The sequence below is a fragment of the Poecile atricapillus genome, chromosome 2, assembly GCF_030490865.1.
Source record: "Poecile atricapillus isolate bPoeAtr1 chromosome 2, bPoeAtr1.hap1, whole genome shotgun sequence".
NCBI lineage: Eukaryota > Metazoa > Chordata > Aves > Passeriformes > Paridae > Poecile > Poecile atricapillus.
Window position 1 is genome coordinate 107,151,694 of NC_081250.1, and position 16,437 is coordinate 107,168,130.

At 38.7% G+C, this 16,437-nt stretch overlaps 1 protein-coding gene across 1 annotated transcript in view; it reads left to right on the top strand.

The window, feature by feature from the left end:
• RMC1 (regulator of MON1-CCZ1) overlaps window positions 1-16,437 on the top strand; it is an 18,616-nt gene continuing 2,179 nt past the window's right edge. Inside the window, exons 1-14 of the mRNA XM_058832949.1 lie at window positions 1-2,072; window positions 4,599-4,675; window positions 6,039-6,123; window positions 6,480-6,536; window positions 7,607-7,693; window positions 8,727-8,867; window positions 10,511-10,614; window positions 11,125-11,214; window positions 11,850-11,955; window positions 13,275-13,386; window positions 14,403-14,447; window positions 14,857-14,910; window positions 15,220-15,348; window positions 15,693-15,799. Of these exons, the coding sequence (XP_058688932.1) occupies window positions 1,824-2,072; window positions 4,599-4,675; window positions 6,039-6,123; window positions 6,480-6,536; window positions 7,607-7,693; window positions 8,727-8,867; window positions 10,511-10,614; window positions 11,125-11,214; window positions 11,850-11,955; window positions 13,275-13,386; window positions 14,403-14,447; window positions 14,857-14,910; window positions 15,220-15,348; window positions 15,693-15,799 (1,443 nt within the window). The 5' untranslated portion in view covers window positions 1-1,823. The remainder of the gene's footprint in view (window positions 2,073-4,598; window positions 4,676-6,038; window positions 6,124-6,479; window positions 6,537-7,606; window positions 7,694-8,726; window positions 8,868-10,510; window positions 10,615-11,124; window positions 11,215-11,849; window positions 11,956-13,274; window positions 13,387-14,402; window positions 14,448-14,856; window positions 14,911-15,219; window positions 15,349-15,692; window positions 15,800-16,437) is intronic.

Here is a 16,437-nt window from a genome sequence, read left to right on the forward strand (position 1 = left end):
TCTAGCACAACCTTAAAAAACCCAAATATGCCCCAAATAAACAATTTTCCTTGAGTCGAATTTAAAGCTACTGGGCCTAAATATGTATGATCTATTATATACTATATAATATATTTTATATATGAATATATTTTCACTCCCAGCAGTAAAAGGGGTTCAGGAATTTGTTTTGAGATTTTAAAGACATCTGGGCATGTTTTCAACTCACTGAAAACAAGAATCTGCTAAAAGAAGCATTTTCCTGGACTCCTTTGAAATAAAAGGTTCCGGGATTATCATTGGGCAAATAGAATCTTAGTTTTGAAATTGGCCATTAAGATTTATTTCTATCAGACAAGTATCAAGTTGTGTGTTTTATATACTCATCTGCTGCGTTCTCCTCAAAGATACCTCAGTTTCTATTACGGTTGTTGGAAGTCCATGCTGTTTTTTAGAGATGTAGGAGAATGGTAAATGTCAGTAGAATTTCTTAAATTTTCACTCTGGATTAATTAAACTTCTGGCTAACTAGCAATAAATTTTGTTACTTTGTAAAAAATTATAAACTTTAAGGTACTTTGAATGCTTTGGATATACTTGTCATCTCCAGTTAGCAGCATTGTTTGGTGATGCAAACCCTCAGAGGAGGGTTCTGCAGAACAAACAGCTGCTTGTAGTTCTCAGTTGTGACTTTAGCACCTCTAGTCTGATGTGAAATTTGTGCAGGTGGACTAACTGAGTCACAGGTCATCCGACAGTTGTTTGCATGATAGTGTGTTAGTGTCTGGTACTAAAATTTTCCATTTCTCTCATACTAAACTGTGCTACTGTTTTAGTATTACTTTTTTTTACATTGTTATGACCTTAGTCTTCCCCCCCCCCCCTTTTTTAATTTTTCCTTTCTAAACCAATAAGCAAATACATAAATGATATTCTTACACAATTTCTGGATCATGATGTAGGGCATACAGCTAGTGAGGTAAGCCTTTAGCCATTGCATTAACAAAAAAATTCCCATTGGTGTTTTGTTGTCCAAACTAAAATATATCTTCAGCAAAAATAATGAGGACCAAGCCAGATTTTTACTTCAATAATGCTTTATTAATATTTTTTCCTGAACTGTTTTACAACAAGCCACTAAAAAGCAGTTTCCTGCTGAGGAGCAGGATCAATAGTGACAGTGATGATGCAGCAATTATGGACAAATAAAGACAGATCTTGGAAGCAGTTGTTTCCCTTTTATCTCCACATGAAAGTTTTGGGTTTGTTTTTGGTTGGTTGGTTTTAAAATCACTATAAAAGATTGGGCCAAAAGCCCCATCCTGCTGCTGTGGCCTCTATATTGGTTAAGAAAGACAGCGTTTTTGCTTGCCTAACCATTTTAAAGTCCACTAGCTTTGCTTTTAAAAGCAGAATAAATCCTCCCAGCTAGAGCGGTGCCCTGATAGGTGACCCCGGTTAGGGTCAGAGCTTATCCTGGCACCTTAATTCCCTTATTTCCATCCCCTAATATGTGCGCTCCTAAATATTTGCAACGTGGTCCCTCATTGTAACTCTGTACTCATCCCACGCGTTTCGCTTCTACCACCTTGCCAGCATTCACACCTTTCCTGCAGCAGATTTTGCAGCTCCCCGGGTTTCCGCTTTCATTTGCTAAGCCCATTTTCTCCGGTACGTCGGTGCTCAGAACAGCGGACACATTCCTGCTCCCGCTCTCTCCCAGCGGGCCCTTTCCAGCAGGGATCCGCTCTCCCCGCCCGCTGCGCCTTTAAGGCGGGAGCGTGCGCGTCACGCGCGAGGGGAGTGTAAACAGGAAGCGGCCGCCCGGGAGCGGGGGCTCGGCAATGGCCGCCGCCGCGAGCCGCGAGCCGCCGGTGCCGGCTGAGGACGAGGCGCCGGCAGCGGCGGGAGCAGCAGCGGCGGCAGCAGCAGGAGGAGGAGGAGGAGGAGGAGGAGGAGGAGGAGAAAGCGAGGGGCGAGCGAAGGGCGGCGCGGAGGGCGGCGGCTGCTACCTGGCGCTGTGCGCGCGGCCCGTGCACTTCGAGAAGGCGAACGCCGTGAACTGCGTGTTCTTCGACGAGGCCAACAAGCAGGTGGGGGCGGCGGGGCCCTCCCGCGGGCCGCAGCTGCGGGTCCCGGCCTGTGGGCTCAGCCCGGCCCGCTGCTGCTCGTTGTCTTGGCTTTGGTTCCCTGCACGGCTTTGGTTTCCTCCCGTCCCTCGGCTGCAGGGCATGAGCGCGGTTGTTCTCCTTCAGGAGCTGTCATCGTGCTAGAGGCGGTAGATTTTGTTTTTTTGGTTTTGTTTTCCTTTACACTTTTATTAGGTTGGATTTCACCTGCCTTACTTTCGCTGCCGTAAGGTCTTTCTGGAATTCATCGGAGTCAGCACTTTTCCCTTTCTGTTCCAAGTGTCCCCACATGACTGGCAAACTTTGTCACTTTGCTGTTAGCTTAATTTCCCTGAATTTTTCACACCCCTTTTAATTCTTGAAATTCAATAAATTCATTTAAAAAATGAATAATTACAGCTTTCCTTGTGGCACAGCCCCAAGTGGCCTTTTTTTGGCTTTAGTGTTTCTAAGCAGATTCTCCTTAATATCTGTATGGGCTCCTGAGAGTTCAGCTCAGTAGAGCTAAAAGATCCACAGGCTGTCATGAGGCTTATACAGATGTGGATACATTCCATTGTCTAATTCCTGTAACAGTTCTTTTACCTCAGCATTCATGGAGTCAGAACCTTCAAGCTTTCTTCCCCATATAGCTGGCATACATTGCCCTGTGTGTGGAGCTGATCAGTGGCATGTTTGGAGGGGGAGCAGTATCTCTGCGGTGTGTTTCTTGCTATTGCACTCTGTTGAGAATGATTACAGAATCGTTTAGGTTGGAAAAGATCTCTGAGGTCATTGAGTCCAAGCTTTCACTGAACACTACTGTGTCAACTGGACCAGTGCACTGAGTGCCACATCCAGTCTTTCCTTAAACACCTCCAGGCATGGTAACTCCACCACCTCCCTGGGCAGTCCATTCCAGTGTCTAATCACCCTTTCAGGGAAGAAATTCTTCCTAATGTCCACCCTAAACCTTCCCCACTGCAGCTTAAAGTGATGTCTTCTGGTTCTGTCGCTGGTTGCCAGGAGGAGAGGCCAGCACCCAGCTGGCTACAGCCTCCTTTCAGGTGGTTGTAGGGAGTGATAAAGTCACCCCTGAGCCTCCTTTTCTCCAGGCTAAACAAACGCAGCTCCCACACCTGCTCTTTACAGGACTTGTGCTCCAGACCCTTCCCCAGCTCCGCTGCCCTTCTCTGGACATGCTCCAGCCCCTCAATGTCCTTCCTGAACTGAGGGGCCTGGAACTGGGCACAGCACTCGAGGTGTGGCCTCACCAGTGCCAAGTGATAATCACTGCTGTGCTCCTGCTGGCCACACTACTGATGATACAGGCCAGGATTCCATTGGTATCTTAGCCACCTGGGCACATGCTGACTCTTGTTCAGCTGCTGTCATCCAGCACCTCCAGGTCCTTTTCCACTGGGCCACTTTCCAGGTATTTCTGCTTATAAACCATTATCTTTGAGGGCCAGTTGAAATACCCTGTCAGGAGACACTGTACCATAGTGTGGATGTGATATAACTGCATAGAAACTGGTTGTTGAGAGCTCAATTGAAAGATACAGATTTTTCAGTGTAAATTTATTTCTCTGTGTTTTCTTCTTATCTAAAAGAGTTTGATTTCCAGTGTGTGTCTCTGAATCATTTGTAACCAGAATTTCAATGACATTTTTGCATGTGAGAGACCTGTTCATGCAAACTTCTTATCTTGCAGAGATTAAGAGAGTGATGCCTTAATTTTATATCTCCATAATACTAAAAATAGTTAAACTAAATAGTTATCATTCTAGTAAGACTGTGGACTTGCTTGCAGTATGTAGCATCTGTATTTCCTGCCTGAGCATAGCAGACTGGCAGCATGGCTGATATTACAGAACTATGTCCCTGTCACCCTGAGCCCTATCTCGGTGTGCCTAGTGCTGCTGCATGTACAAGTACCAATGAGGCATTTTCCTGACTTTCTTTTTCTAAGCTAGGTAAAGTTTGTGTACACGTATCTGTGAAGTTGGGCTAAAGGAATTCTCAGTTGCTAGGGCATGTTGGCTGAAACTCCTTAGATACGTAAAAATCTAGAGGTTACTGTTAAACTATTCCTATTTAATAATATGTTCTGACAGGATCAAGCTTCTAGGTCATTGAGTTACATCTCTTCGCAGTCCCCAAGCTGAGTTCCTTTTTGTTTTAAGGAATGCCCTGATGTTTTAGATACTTTTACTAGTACATGACTTAGGAAAATAAAAAAGAAACAAAACCAAGATAAAGGCTTATAAAGATTTTTACTGATTTAACTTGCTCAATAGTTCAGAATATGCCTACAAGACTGTTGCAGTACCATGCAATCTGACAACTCTAAGAAAACTTCAAATTCCAGATTATTTCAGTGTGAACTGGCAGATCCACAGAACAAAAACGTGTCTAGTAAGAAGATTAAAAGATGTGGCTTTTAGAAGAGGAAGCAGGTGAAAGTCATGACTTCGAAAGAGTTAAATGTATGTTCAAAACGTTTTCTAGGTTTTTGCTGTTCGATCTGGTGGAGCTACAGGAGTTGTTGTTAAAGGTTTGGAGGATAGAAATCCCATTTCCTTCAGGTAAGGCACCTTTATCTTGTGATAGAATGATGCAATCTTCATGTTCTGTGGTGTTTAGTCATGATCCACTGTAATTCAGGCATAAAACTTACAAGTAGTGTTGATATTTTGAGTTGTTCTTAGATATAATCTTGCAATTAAGAGGGTATGCTTTTTCCTCCCTATGGTCTTCTGGGGGAAAAAGTAATTAGGCTGTGGCTTCTTTTTCTTAAACAACAGTCTTTTATTAAAACACACTATACATATGAGAGCGATTCCTACAGCATGTAGGAACTGTCTGTTCTGAATCCTGGTGTATCCAGGGATACAGTTTAGCAAGTGATGTCTGTGATTCAAGCACAATGTCCAAACCTAGATGTAGGTTTCTCACATTCTGTTCCTTATTTCATCTGAATTGGTTTCTTCTATGTCTTCCATTTCTTGAGGAAACATTTTTTCTGAATTTGACAACAGTAAACTATTTTATGTATGTCACTGTTAAGAGTGATAGCTCTTTGTACTCTGCTGTGCATATGTAAGGAAGTATTCATTTGTTCCATATCAATCCAAATATGGATGAAGCAATTTGTAATCAAGATGTGTTTATTGTGATCTCTTGGATATTGCATAGGGCCTGTCCTGAAAGTTTCTGGGTTTATTTTACTTTTTTTATTTGATTACACTTGTCAATCCTGAAAGAGCTGGAAATACTTGGTAAACTTCCTGATGTTCCACTATTTTCATACTTGACTGTCTCTCTTTGGCCTAACTTAATAACATATGCTGGAGGAACTATATACCTTATTCATGCCAATTGTGCTAATGCTTGTTTGGTAAGAATACTTTTTTTATTTATTTTAATGGTGTGAAGACAGCCTCACACTCCTTTTAACATCAAAAGTTCTTCCAGAGGCTGTGTCCTAGTGGGAGAGCTTGTGAGAAAGGAGGCTTGTGTCACTTAGCAGTAGTTTTGGAAGTAATGGAGCAGATTGCAGGATGCTGGTGTCACAGAGCTGAGGATGCAGGTTTGGATAGCCCCCCAGGTCTTCCAGTTCCACATCACAGGCCAACAGAGCTGAGCATTTGCAGTGATTTCAGGTGTTAATTCATGTGACCTTACCCAGGATTCTCTAATTGATATGCTCAGGACTTCTGAAGAGTAAGCTGCCATTTTCTGTCAGTCTGGATTTTGAATATATTTAAATACATTAATATATTTTATATTTTTATATTAATATATAAAATATATTAAATATATTATATTAGGCAAGAGTAATAATCTGTATTCAAAAGCATTTGCATTATACTTTTTTACTCTGTCATTGTCTTTTTTTAGGGTATATTCTTTAAGAACTATATTTCCATAACTTCTGTTTCTCCATAGGATGGAGGACAAAGGAGAAGTGAAGTGCATTAAATTTTCCTTGGGGAACAAAATCCTGGCTGTGCAGAGAACTTTGAAGAGTGTGGTAAGAAACCTACACCCTGTACCTAGGGAAATGGAGTTGGAACTCTACTTCCAGAGTAAAATTCTTTGAGACAAATGTTCAAGAAGTGTGTTGGCTAGCAACAGCTGTAGTGAAAATTCCTCCATCATCCTGAGAGGCTGGTCAGACAGTGTTGTTGTCTTGCTAGTATCATCATTTAAAGAAAAAGGGTAAGGGGGAACCAACTCTGGCAAGGGTGAGGTGGAACATAAGATTTTCTTAGGTCTATATATTTCATGCAAAACAATTTGGTAAACTAATATCTATTCTTTGATATCTATGTATGTGTCTTGTCTGTGCTTCATAATTGCTAATACACTTAATGGGTGTTTTTGCAGGATTTTTTGAATTTTATTCCAGATAGCCCTCAGCTAGAATATACACAGGAATGTAAGGTGAGTTAAATGTCCCAAGCTTATATGCTTAAGTGAAACTGATGTTAGGCTGGTGACTACAAGAGAACTAATTGAGGTACCTTTCAAAACACTAAATGAGAAATGAGATATGTAGGCACTACTGTCTATTGAAATTGAGGGAACAAACAGGTGTTAACAGTACCAGAAAAAACTTCCCTGTCTTGTGAATGTAATTGTTTCCTAGAGGGAGCAGAAATACTGTGAGGGTAACAAATGTCAAGTTTTGGTAAGGAGAAGACATGAATGCTGATGATACAGAAGCAGTGGACAATGATTATATTAGTGCCAGATATGTTAATGTGGATGTTCTTTCCTAATGTCACTAATCAGTAATAGGAAGCTATTACTGGTTTTCATATTATGTTTGCTATTTTTTAATAATCCTTCTAATTTTTGATGATTACCAGGAACAAGTACAATGGTCATTGTTTGGTATTTTCCAACTTTTAACTAAAACAAATTACATTTTCACGTAATAGAATGCTAAAGAAAATTTTTATATATTTGATTTGCACAGTTCCTTTTATCCCTGTAGTCTTTAAAGCTGAAACATTGTCTGCTTCCTTATTTAGGATTATGAGTTTAAGTAAACCATTCTAGCAAAACGTTTATGGTAATGAAACTTCTGCATGTAGGAGTAGTAGATTCTGAGTGAAGTCATGGCAAATTTTTCCACTTAGTTTTTAGTTTCTCTCAACATCTTTTCCTGCTTTTCATGTCAGGAACTGCTTGAATTGGCAGTAGAGTTTGAAGCAGAGGAACTTAGTTTTATCTAAGGTGAAAATAAAATTTGATTGTATAATAAACTTGTAAATCTTACATGCTGCCAAAAATCCAGGTCATACAGTAATTATGTTCATATGTAGTTTGGGAATGCTTTATAAAAGTGACTGATGCATGTTGGGTATCTGGTTGGCCAAAAGTATTAACTCCGGAGATTGGGTACCTAAATTGCCTTTGGTCTCATGTTCTTCGTTTAGTAATATTAGCTTACCTGAATAGTTAATTTTTCCAAGTAAAAGAGTGTTTATTTGTTTGTTTGTTAAAAGACAAAGAATGCCAATATTCTAGGATTCTGCTGGACAAGTTCTACAGAAATTGTCTTCATCACAGATCAAGGAATTGAATTCTACCAGGTAATAAAAATAATTTCCGTAGGACATGCCTAGATATTTGGAAATGTAAATTTTGAATAGCATGTTTGAATTCTTTTCTTGTTTCTGTAACTGAGAAAGTGTACTGCTAAAAAAACAATTTCTGCCATTTGGTTTGCAGACTATGGTTTTTAATTTTTTTTTAGGAAGAATGCATATTTAGGGCAGGGTAAATTTATCATTTACAGGTTTTAAGAACTGGTATAAAGGTGTACTCACTAAGCCATGGGAACTCTAGATTAAGAGATGGTCGTGGCTTGTATGGAAATGAGTATTTAAATCTAATGTGAAATACCACTTCATGCAAAACAAGTCAGCTTTGGGGAAGATGTGTAAATGCTTAAAAGATGGCAAAGAACTAATAATTGGCTAGCTAGTACCCTTCTGCAACTTGCAGCTTTCTCCTGTGTTGATCTCATTGAGTTCCTCTGTGTAATGTGTCATTTCCTTTGCATATGTTTTTAAAGATGTCTGATGAATAAATAATTGTTTCTAATATTCATGTGATGGGGGATATTTAAACACTTCCTAAACAAAAAAGTGCACTTCCCAATAGTTTAGTCCTGGAGCTAAGACACAATGTTTCTCATAATTACTGCTACTAATAACTAGTAATTAAAGAAAGTAAATGAAAAAGCAGCATTATTTCCTGCTGATTGAGGGGGAAAATATATATATATATAAATATCTGTAAGAAGAACTTTTAATAAAACTTCAGTAGTTGTATCAAGCTAGGTACTTTCTCCACTGTGCACAGAACTTATACCCTTATAGATCTGGATGAGTGGGAAAACACAGCAACTTAGAGTTCATTAGGATTTGATGTATATTATTTCCTCAGCTACAGTAAAGTGGGGCCTCAGCTGTAATTGTCAGGTTTCTGATTTTTAATTCTAGCATGGTAAATATCTTTACACATAACTGCTTCTTGCTTAACATTCCTTGCTCCAGTGCATTACCATTTATGCTGTTGGAATCCTGGTGGTAATATAATGCTAATATTCTGTGTTTCCAGGTATTGCCAGAGAAACGAAGTTTAAAGCTTCTGAAGAATCAGAGTATTAATGTTAATTGGTACATGTATTGTCCAGAGAGCTCTGTTATTCTTCTTTCAACCACTGTCCTTGGCAATGTCCTGCAGCCTTTCTATTTCAAGGTAAAGGGATGTGTTCCAAACTTGTCATTTTAATTTTTTCCTAAACTGATGAATTTGGATGAATATTCTTCATCCAAATATTCAGTTGCTTGAATTTCTTCCAAGAGGTTCTTGTGCTTACATCCTTGTATGAAAATAAGCAAATCTATAAGTAGCTCCTAGGTGATGGCTTAAAATTAGGTAATTCACTCTTTCTTACATGCTCTTTGGAAAGATGTGTGTCCAGACAAGGCTGGACAGTTGAACTTGAGAAAGGAAAGAAAAAATTGGTGGTGACTAAATATTTTACAACTTAAATGTCTTTAAAGATTTTTTTTTTTTTTCACTTAAATAGGTATTTATGATTTACTTTTACTATGAACATTTGCTTTCTGTAGCATGATAAAGAAAAAATAAGGGCCTTTCTCTTGTGATTATTGTAATAAACAGATATAACAAAATTATAACCTTCCAGATATTGGATTAAAAAGAAATAAAGAAAAAAAGTAGCACTTAAGAAACAACTGTTGTCCCAAGCCAGAGAGGGCTTTGTCTACAGTAATTATTTCTTTTGGTTTTTTCCCTATGGGCAATACTTATTGTTACTGAGAAAATATTTTTCTTTTTATCTTGGAAAAAGTGTGTAGTGAAAACCAGAATCTGTTTTCAGTTAATCATGCAGTCAGGTGATTTTACAAATGAGAAAAAGAACTACAGCATTTGTCTTGCTCCTGTCAATGGATTAGGAAAACTTGTCTGGCAGTTTAAGGGAAGAGATTAAAAAGCACCTTATTCACATGGGTTTCCTGTTTTGTGTTAATCTTGTGTAGGGTCTGTACTGCATCCTGAAATGACGTTCCCTTAAGTGGCTGGGAGGAAACTACTAGCCTTTCACAGTTTTCTTTCTAACAACTTAGGTTACGGTTCCCCATCCTTCACATTTTGTGTCAAGCTGTAGCTTGAAGCTAAAAAATTTTTATCTTGTGTTCAGAAGTTAATACTTAAAGACCTACTGAGAAAGGTCCTGTATATAGGTGGTACTTGAAAATAGAGATCCAGCAAAGGAAATAGTTCTGTAGTATTCACGCTTCACACTGAAGAGCAAATCAGTAAGAATAGGAAGTGAATTTCAGTAGAAGCTTTAGAAACTGTGGAAACTTGCTTAAATATAAATTCCATAGAAAAGAGGAAGATGAGAGAGGAAGCATTGGGCAGGGAAAGAGATATGCTGTAAGTATAAGGCAGGAACTAGAGACTGTGACTGGTAGGTGGTAGTGAAATTTTCTTCTTCCCAGTAAGCTGTTATTTAAGAGTTGGAGCATATACTTTTTTGGAAGAGGGAAAGTAAGTTAAGAGAACTGCTGTTTGAGATCTCCAGACTACTTGTACATGGTATTTTCATACAAATTTGTCTTGAATGAATTAAAATAGAAATATTTTTGTAGCTGAAGTCATAAAATCAAGACAACAAAGCTGCTGAAGTTACAGAAGTGTGTATTAAGAGTCACTTGGGTTTTTTTTTAGGAAAGAAAGCACAAAACCGTTTCTTTTGGACTATGACCGCCCTTTGCCTCGTGGGGGCACTGGTGATATAGCGTTTGGGCAAAGGTGGCTCATCCTTTTCTATTTCAGGTCGTGACAGTTCTTGTTTTGCTGTTTAACAGAGTGGGACCATGTCAAAACTATCAAAATTTGAAATTGAGTTACCTGCAGCACCCAAGTCATCCAAGCTCAGCCTTTCTGAAAGAGATATTGCTATGGCTACAATGTATGTATTTAATGAATCAGGTCTTTCTTGGGAAGCTGTGATTGTTTGGGAATGCTGGGAAAAGAAAAGGACATTACAATGAAACAAATTACACTTGTTTCTTGTTTTAGCAGTGCTGTTGCTTTAAAGCACTTAAATGCCTTGGAAAGTGCTGTTCTTTAAAGCACTTTAGATGCCTTGAACAAAGCATCTCAACAACCCTCTTGGGGCAAGGTGGGGAGGGGAAGCAAATGGAGAAGTCTTACATGAAATTGTTCTGGATGACCACAGAAGTTTGGAGAATGTTTCATATTTTAGTTGATATTTTGATAAAGGAATCATTTACAGGTGCCAAACTCACATGAGTATAGGCTATGCATTGTGATTTATCAAGTACTGTTTAATCTTTCACTTTTAATTAAATGATTACCTGACTTAGGTAATCTCATCTCTTAGGATAAAATGTTTGACTCTAAGAGACTGGTAGAACTCCTAATTGAAAATAATGCTTTAATCCTGTTGTCTTGTTAGATATGGGCAGCTTTATGTTCTCTACTTGAGGCATCACTCAAGGACTTCCAACAGTACAGGAGCAGAAGTAGTGCTTTATCACTTACCCAGGTAAGAGCAGAATGAAGAACATTAGTTGCAGTTCACATCTGTGTCTGTGTTGTGGTTTAACCCCAATTGGCAACTAAGTACCACCAGCTGCTTCCCCAGAGGCCTGGTGGGAGGGGCAGAAGCAGAAAAAGGTAAAACCCATAGGTTGAGATAAGAACAGTTTAATAAAATGAAATAAAGTAAAAACTACTAGTAGTAATGAAAGGAGGAGAGAATAAAACCCATGAAAAGAAAGTGACACAATAACAATTGCTTGCCACCCAGCCTGTCCCAAGCACTGATCTGAGCCTCCTGGCCAGCTTCCCCCACTTTATATACTGAGCATGATGTCCTAGGGTATGAAATATCTCTTTGGCCAGTTCAGGTCTGCTGTCCTGGCCCAGCTACTTGCACACCTGCTCCCTGGCAGAGAATGGGAAACCAAAAAGTCCTTGACTTAAGAGTAAGCACTGTTTAGCAACAACTAAAACATCAGTGTTTTATCAGTGTTATTCTCATACTAAATCAAAAATACAGCCCTGTACCAGTTCCTAGGAAGAAAATAAACTGAGTGCCAGCAAAACTAGGACAAAAAGAAATCTTTTATAGTTTAAACAGACTTGTTGACCAGTTTTCATTTCTCTTTGTTTCCATAGAGAGGGCTCCTGTAAGAAGACACATATTTTAAAGCTGAACAGAACTGGGAAGTTTGCACTGAATGTAGTGGATAACTTGGTGGTAGTACATCATCAGGATACTGAGGTCTGATTTATTTATATTGTGTTGTGCTGTAACTTTGAAAAGTTAGGGGCAGGTAATAATAATAGTAATTTAATAACCTAATAATTTAATTTAGAAATTCTTTGTCTTTGGGCTTAGCTTGTCCAAAAGCCAGAGTATTTGCAGGAGCAAAACCATAACATTGTAAGAGATTCAAATTTATCCTTTTTTTCCTGACAGGCTAATCAAGGCTGCTGATAATGCCTGCTTTTTTCTTACTCTGTTTTCGCTTCTTGTCAGTTTCTTACGATGCTTTGCTGTTACACTGTGTTGGCTTTTAAGGCATTATACAAAGAGGTACAATTAAACTGGATACTAAATTATTAATCCTGGGAAGGTTATCATATCACAAACATTTGAATGGTAATGTTTCTGTGACACAAACTTATGCTTCTTTAGTCTGAAGGCCTGGCTCTCTAAAAACTTCGATGAATACAAACCTTTTTGTGCATCTGGTAACAAGTAAAACTTCTTGTCGGTAGTCCCAGCAGCAAGGCTTGGTCAGTGGTTTAGCTAAAGTGGTACTTTGCTCTTAACTTGTGAAAAGGCTTGGACTTCTTGTATTATCTTCTCTTTGACAGCTTCAAGAACTGGGGCACTTAACCTCCTTAGGAGGATTAGTTGATGTTTCAGTTATATTTCACGTTAATTCTACACATTAGCATTTAGCCCAGAGCATTTCCTCCTTAGCATTTTAGTCAAGCTATAAACATGACTGTAGAAACCCAGAAAACATTACTCACTTTGCCTTTGGGAGACACCAGTAACTGACGTTTCACTGGCACTAAAAGCAAAGCTCCTTTCCCTGGTGGTCCGTAATGGGTAAAAGTGTTAGTGACTTGAGTTGAACAAGACTGAATGGTGGAAGGATATCAGAGGAAGATAGACCATTTTCCTCTGAGTTTCTAGCATCCTTAACTGTAGTCTCAAAGTCATGTGTTGCGCAAGAAAGACTGAGACTTTTTCCTAGGGCATGTAGTGACAGTTCTAGGGACAGTGGTTTTAGACCAAAGAGAGATAGATTTAGATGGGATGCAAGGGAGGCAGCTTTCTACAGTGAGGGTAGTGAGACCCTGGAACAGGATGCCCCATAACTGAAAGGGTTTAATGCCAGGTTCGATGGGACCTTGAGCAGCCTGATCAGTGAAAAATGTCATCAACCCCAGTACATCCCTTCCAACCCAAATCATTCTTTGATTCCAACAGAGAATACAAGATGGAAATGTGAAAAGCGGACCAAATGCATGTAAATGGGTGGTGATTCATATTCATCAATACTGACTGCCTCTTTTTAATTGCAGACTTCAGTTATATTTGACATCAAGCTAAAAGGAGAATTTGATGGGTCTACAACCATCCATCAGTTTGTACTTCCACCTCGATCAATACAACCCTATCAAATACCTGCAGCAGGTAGAACCACTATATAATGAATAACTTAACACTTAGCAAGAGTGCTTAAATGTAACAGCTCACATACAGGAGTGCTTCAGGTTTTAGGAAGCTGGTTACTAACACTTCAATTATACATATTTGAGAGGGTGAGGAAGGAAGAAGGTAAGAAGCAATTGAGCAGAAATTGGTGTTCCAAATATGTGCCAACTACAGAAGAGTTGCTGTTTAAGGTGCATGCTTCCTATAGTACTTTGCTTTTACACTTGAAAAATGGTGGGTTGGGAGAGTTTTTTGGCCATGGCTCTCAAAGCCTGTGGGTACTCAAAAGCACTTCATGCTTTTCTGGCTTAAGTCAGGACTATGTGACTTAGGAAGTTAGAGGCTGAAAGACAATACAAGCTCAGAATCAAGTTTGAGACCAGTTTAGAAATAATGCTACAATCAATGTTAGGACTTAAATGCTTAGATTCTTCTTGGATTACCTTTCTGTTCCCCAGTCCTAGAAGTGTGGCAGGTAGTTACCCTCAAGCTGGGAGTACAGAAATAGCCTGAGCATAGTTTTCCTAGCAGGTGATAAAGCAGTGAGGTTCTCTTTGTAGAAGAGAAAGATGCTTCTATACAAAAAGATTGCACATTAAAAGCTCTAACATCTGATAGCAAGTATGATAACTCTACAGATGAAGATTTGTATTAAACAAAGGTTAGGATCAGAATGTACAAACCACTCTTCCATTTAAAGAGTATATATTTAAATACAGCAAATGGAGTCTGTGTATTTAGAATTACAGTACTTGAGCTGGAATATTTCTGCATGCATTATTTAATTTGGCTGAAAAACAGAACAATCATGTTTTGAAGGATTTGTTTGCCTTCTCAGTGTGAGATTCTCTTTGTAGATCTGGCTTCACAAATGGATCTTTTTGACTAGTTGCTATAGTGTTACAATACATACTTAACTTTTTGGTATAAAATACTTGGTATGGGAGAGCTGCCAGAGTACTACTGTTCTTCACCTGAAGTTATTTTTTCTGCAGGCCCAGCTTCTGTGACAAGTCAGGCTCCTGTTCCGTGTAAACTCTGTATCCTTTAAATCCTCTCAAAAAGTAAGAACCTCATTCTATGTGTCAAGCAGGGAAGAAGGTAGCATTTGTTACCTTGACTCCTTAACAGAGCAGTTTTAGCTGATTATGCACATGTACTTCAAGACAAAATAATATGCTTCATAATAGCCTCATAATGCTTGTACAAAGTTCTAAATACTGAAGTCTAGTGTAATACCACATTTCCTGATTATTTGAGATGTGTATGAAATTATGGGTATGCCATAAAATTGAAGGAATCATTCCAAGAACCTGGTTCAAAACCTCAGAAGTAGAAGTGACAGTAAATGAAATATGTTAATGGGATCTGCTTTTCTACAGTAACATAAATTCAGGAGAAAGAGTTCAGCATCAGTGTTAATATAGATGTTAAAACCTTAACATTTAGATTCTTCTTCTTGGATTGTCTTTCAACCTGATATTATCATCAGTGCAAGTGAAGGTAAGTGGTGAGCTCTTGGACTAAACAATATTCAATATCAGGATGGCTAGTTTACACTTTCAGTGCACAAAGCAGCTTAAAACTGAAGTGACTTATTAGGTACATAATGCCAAGTTGATTGCTCTTGGTAGTGATACATGAGGATTAACTATCTCTACTACAACTTTTCAAGGGTAATACTGCTCTAAAATATGGGCTTAGAAAGGCAAATAAATGATCTTGATGTGTTTTCATTTAAAGGTAGAAAAGTTGTATTGTCTAGGCTGTGCTGTACAAGACAATTCACTTTGCTTACTCCTTCAAATCAAGGTTACCTCTGGAGTCTTCAGGTGAAACTTGAACCTGTAGTTAACCTCTTGCTAGATAAAGGAAAACTAATGGATTTCCTTCTCCAAAGAAAAGAATGCAAAATGGTTATCCTGTCTGTATGCTCTCAAAGTAAGTTCAAGTGTATTTTCTGTATCTTGAAAGTACAATAATGGTTATTGAATAAATACTCATCCAAGTTAGTTTAGCTGTTCTTAGATTTGAGATCACCTCTGAAACTGCCTTGGTCCTTAGGATCTCATTTGCTTCAACTACTCTCAGTCACAATTCTGAAGGAATTTAACAGCATGAAAAATTCAACTTTCCCCCCACTTCAATTCAAATACACCTGACATGATTGAAAGTGTTTCTTAAAAATTAAAAATTAGGTAGAGAATAGAGATCACCTTTTGAAAAAGGCAACATTCAGGTGCCTGGTTATTTCTCCTCATAGTTATTTCTTTTTATCTTTTCAGTGCTCAGTGAGCCAGAAAGAGGATCACTGTCTGTGATTGCAACTGTTTTTGACAAACTGAATCATGAATATAAGAAGTACTTGGAAGCTGAGCAAAGCTATACGATGGTAAGCCATGTTAACTCTAGCAGCTTACATAGACAGGACAATGCTGTTTGATTTTCAGGTGGCATCAAGGTGAAGGCATGCTCCTTCCTACTTAGGAAATTTGGGCTTACCCCAAAAGGTCCTGACTGCCTCAGGCTCATAATTAAAAGTCTACTGTGAAAAATGCATTAGGACCTCCACCTGACACTTGTGTGGGAGGTGCTGCATAGCTTATCTCCAGAGTCATGAGTTAACATACCCCAGAGCTTGAAAGCAGAGAGAAGGCAGAAGCTGAAAAAGCAACTCTGAATCAATTACTACCTTGATTTCCAAAGCACAGATTTCACTGCACACTGTATCATGGCATAAGAGGCAGTCCTGATACATCTCAGTAACTTTGTTAAAGTACCAAATTCAAATCCTAACTCAGAGTATAGTCACATACTCAAAACTCTTCTAAACCTGAGGGCCTGTGTCAGTGTAATTAGTTAGACTGATCTCCTGGCTTTGAGGTATGTATGAGCAGCTGTATTTATTTAAGTTTAAAAAGTGTTTTTAAATTTAATATGAAAGCCCCACTGAACAAGATGCATCTAATATAATATGACCACAGATTTGAATTTCCTTGTTAACAAGTTTATAGTTGTGTTTGAAACAGA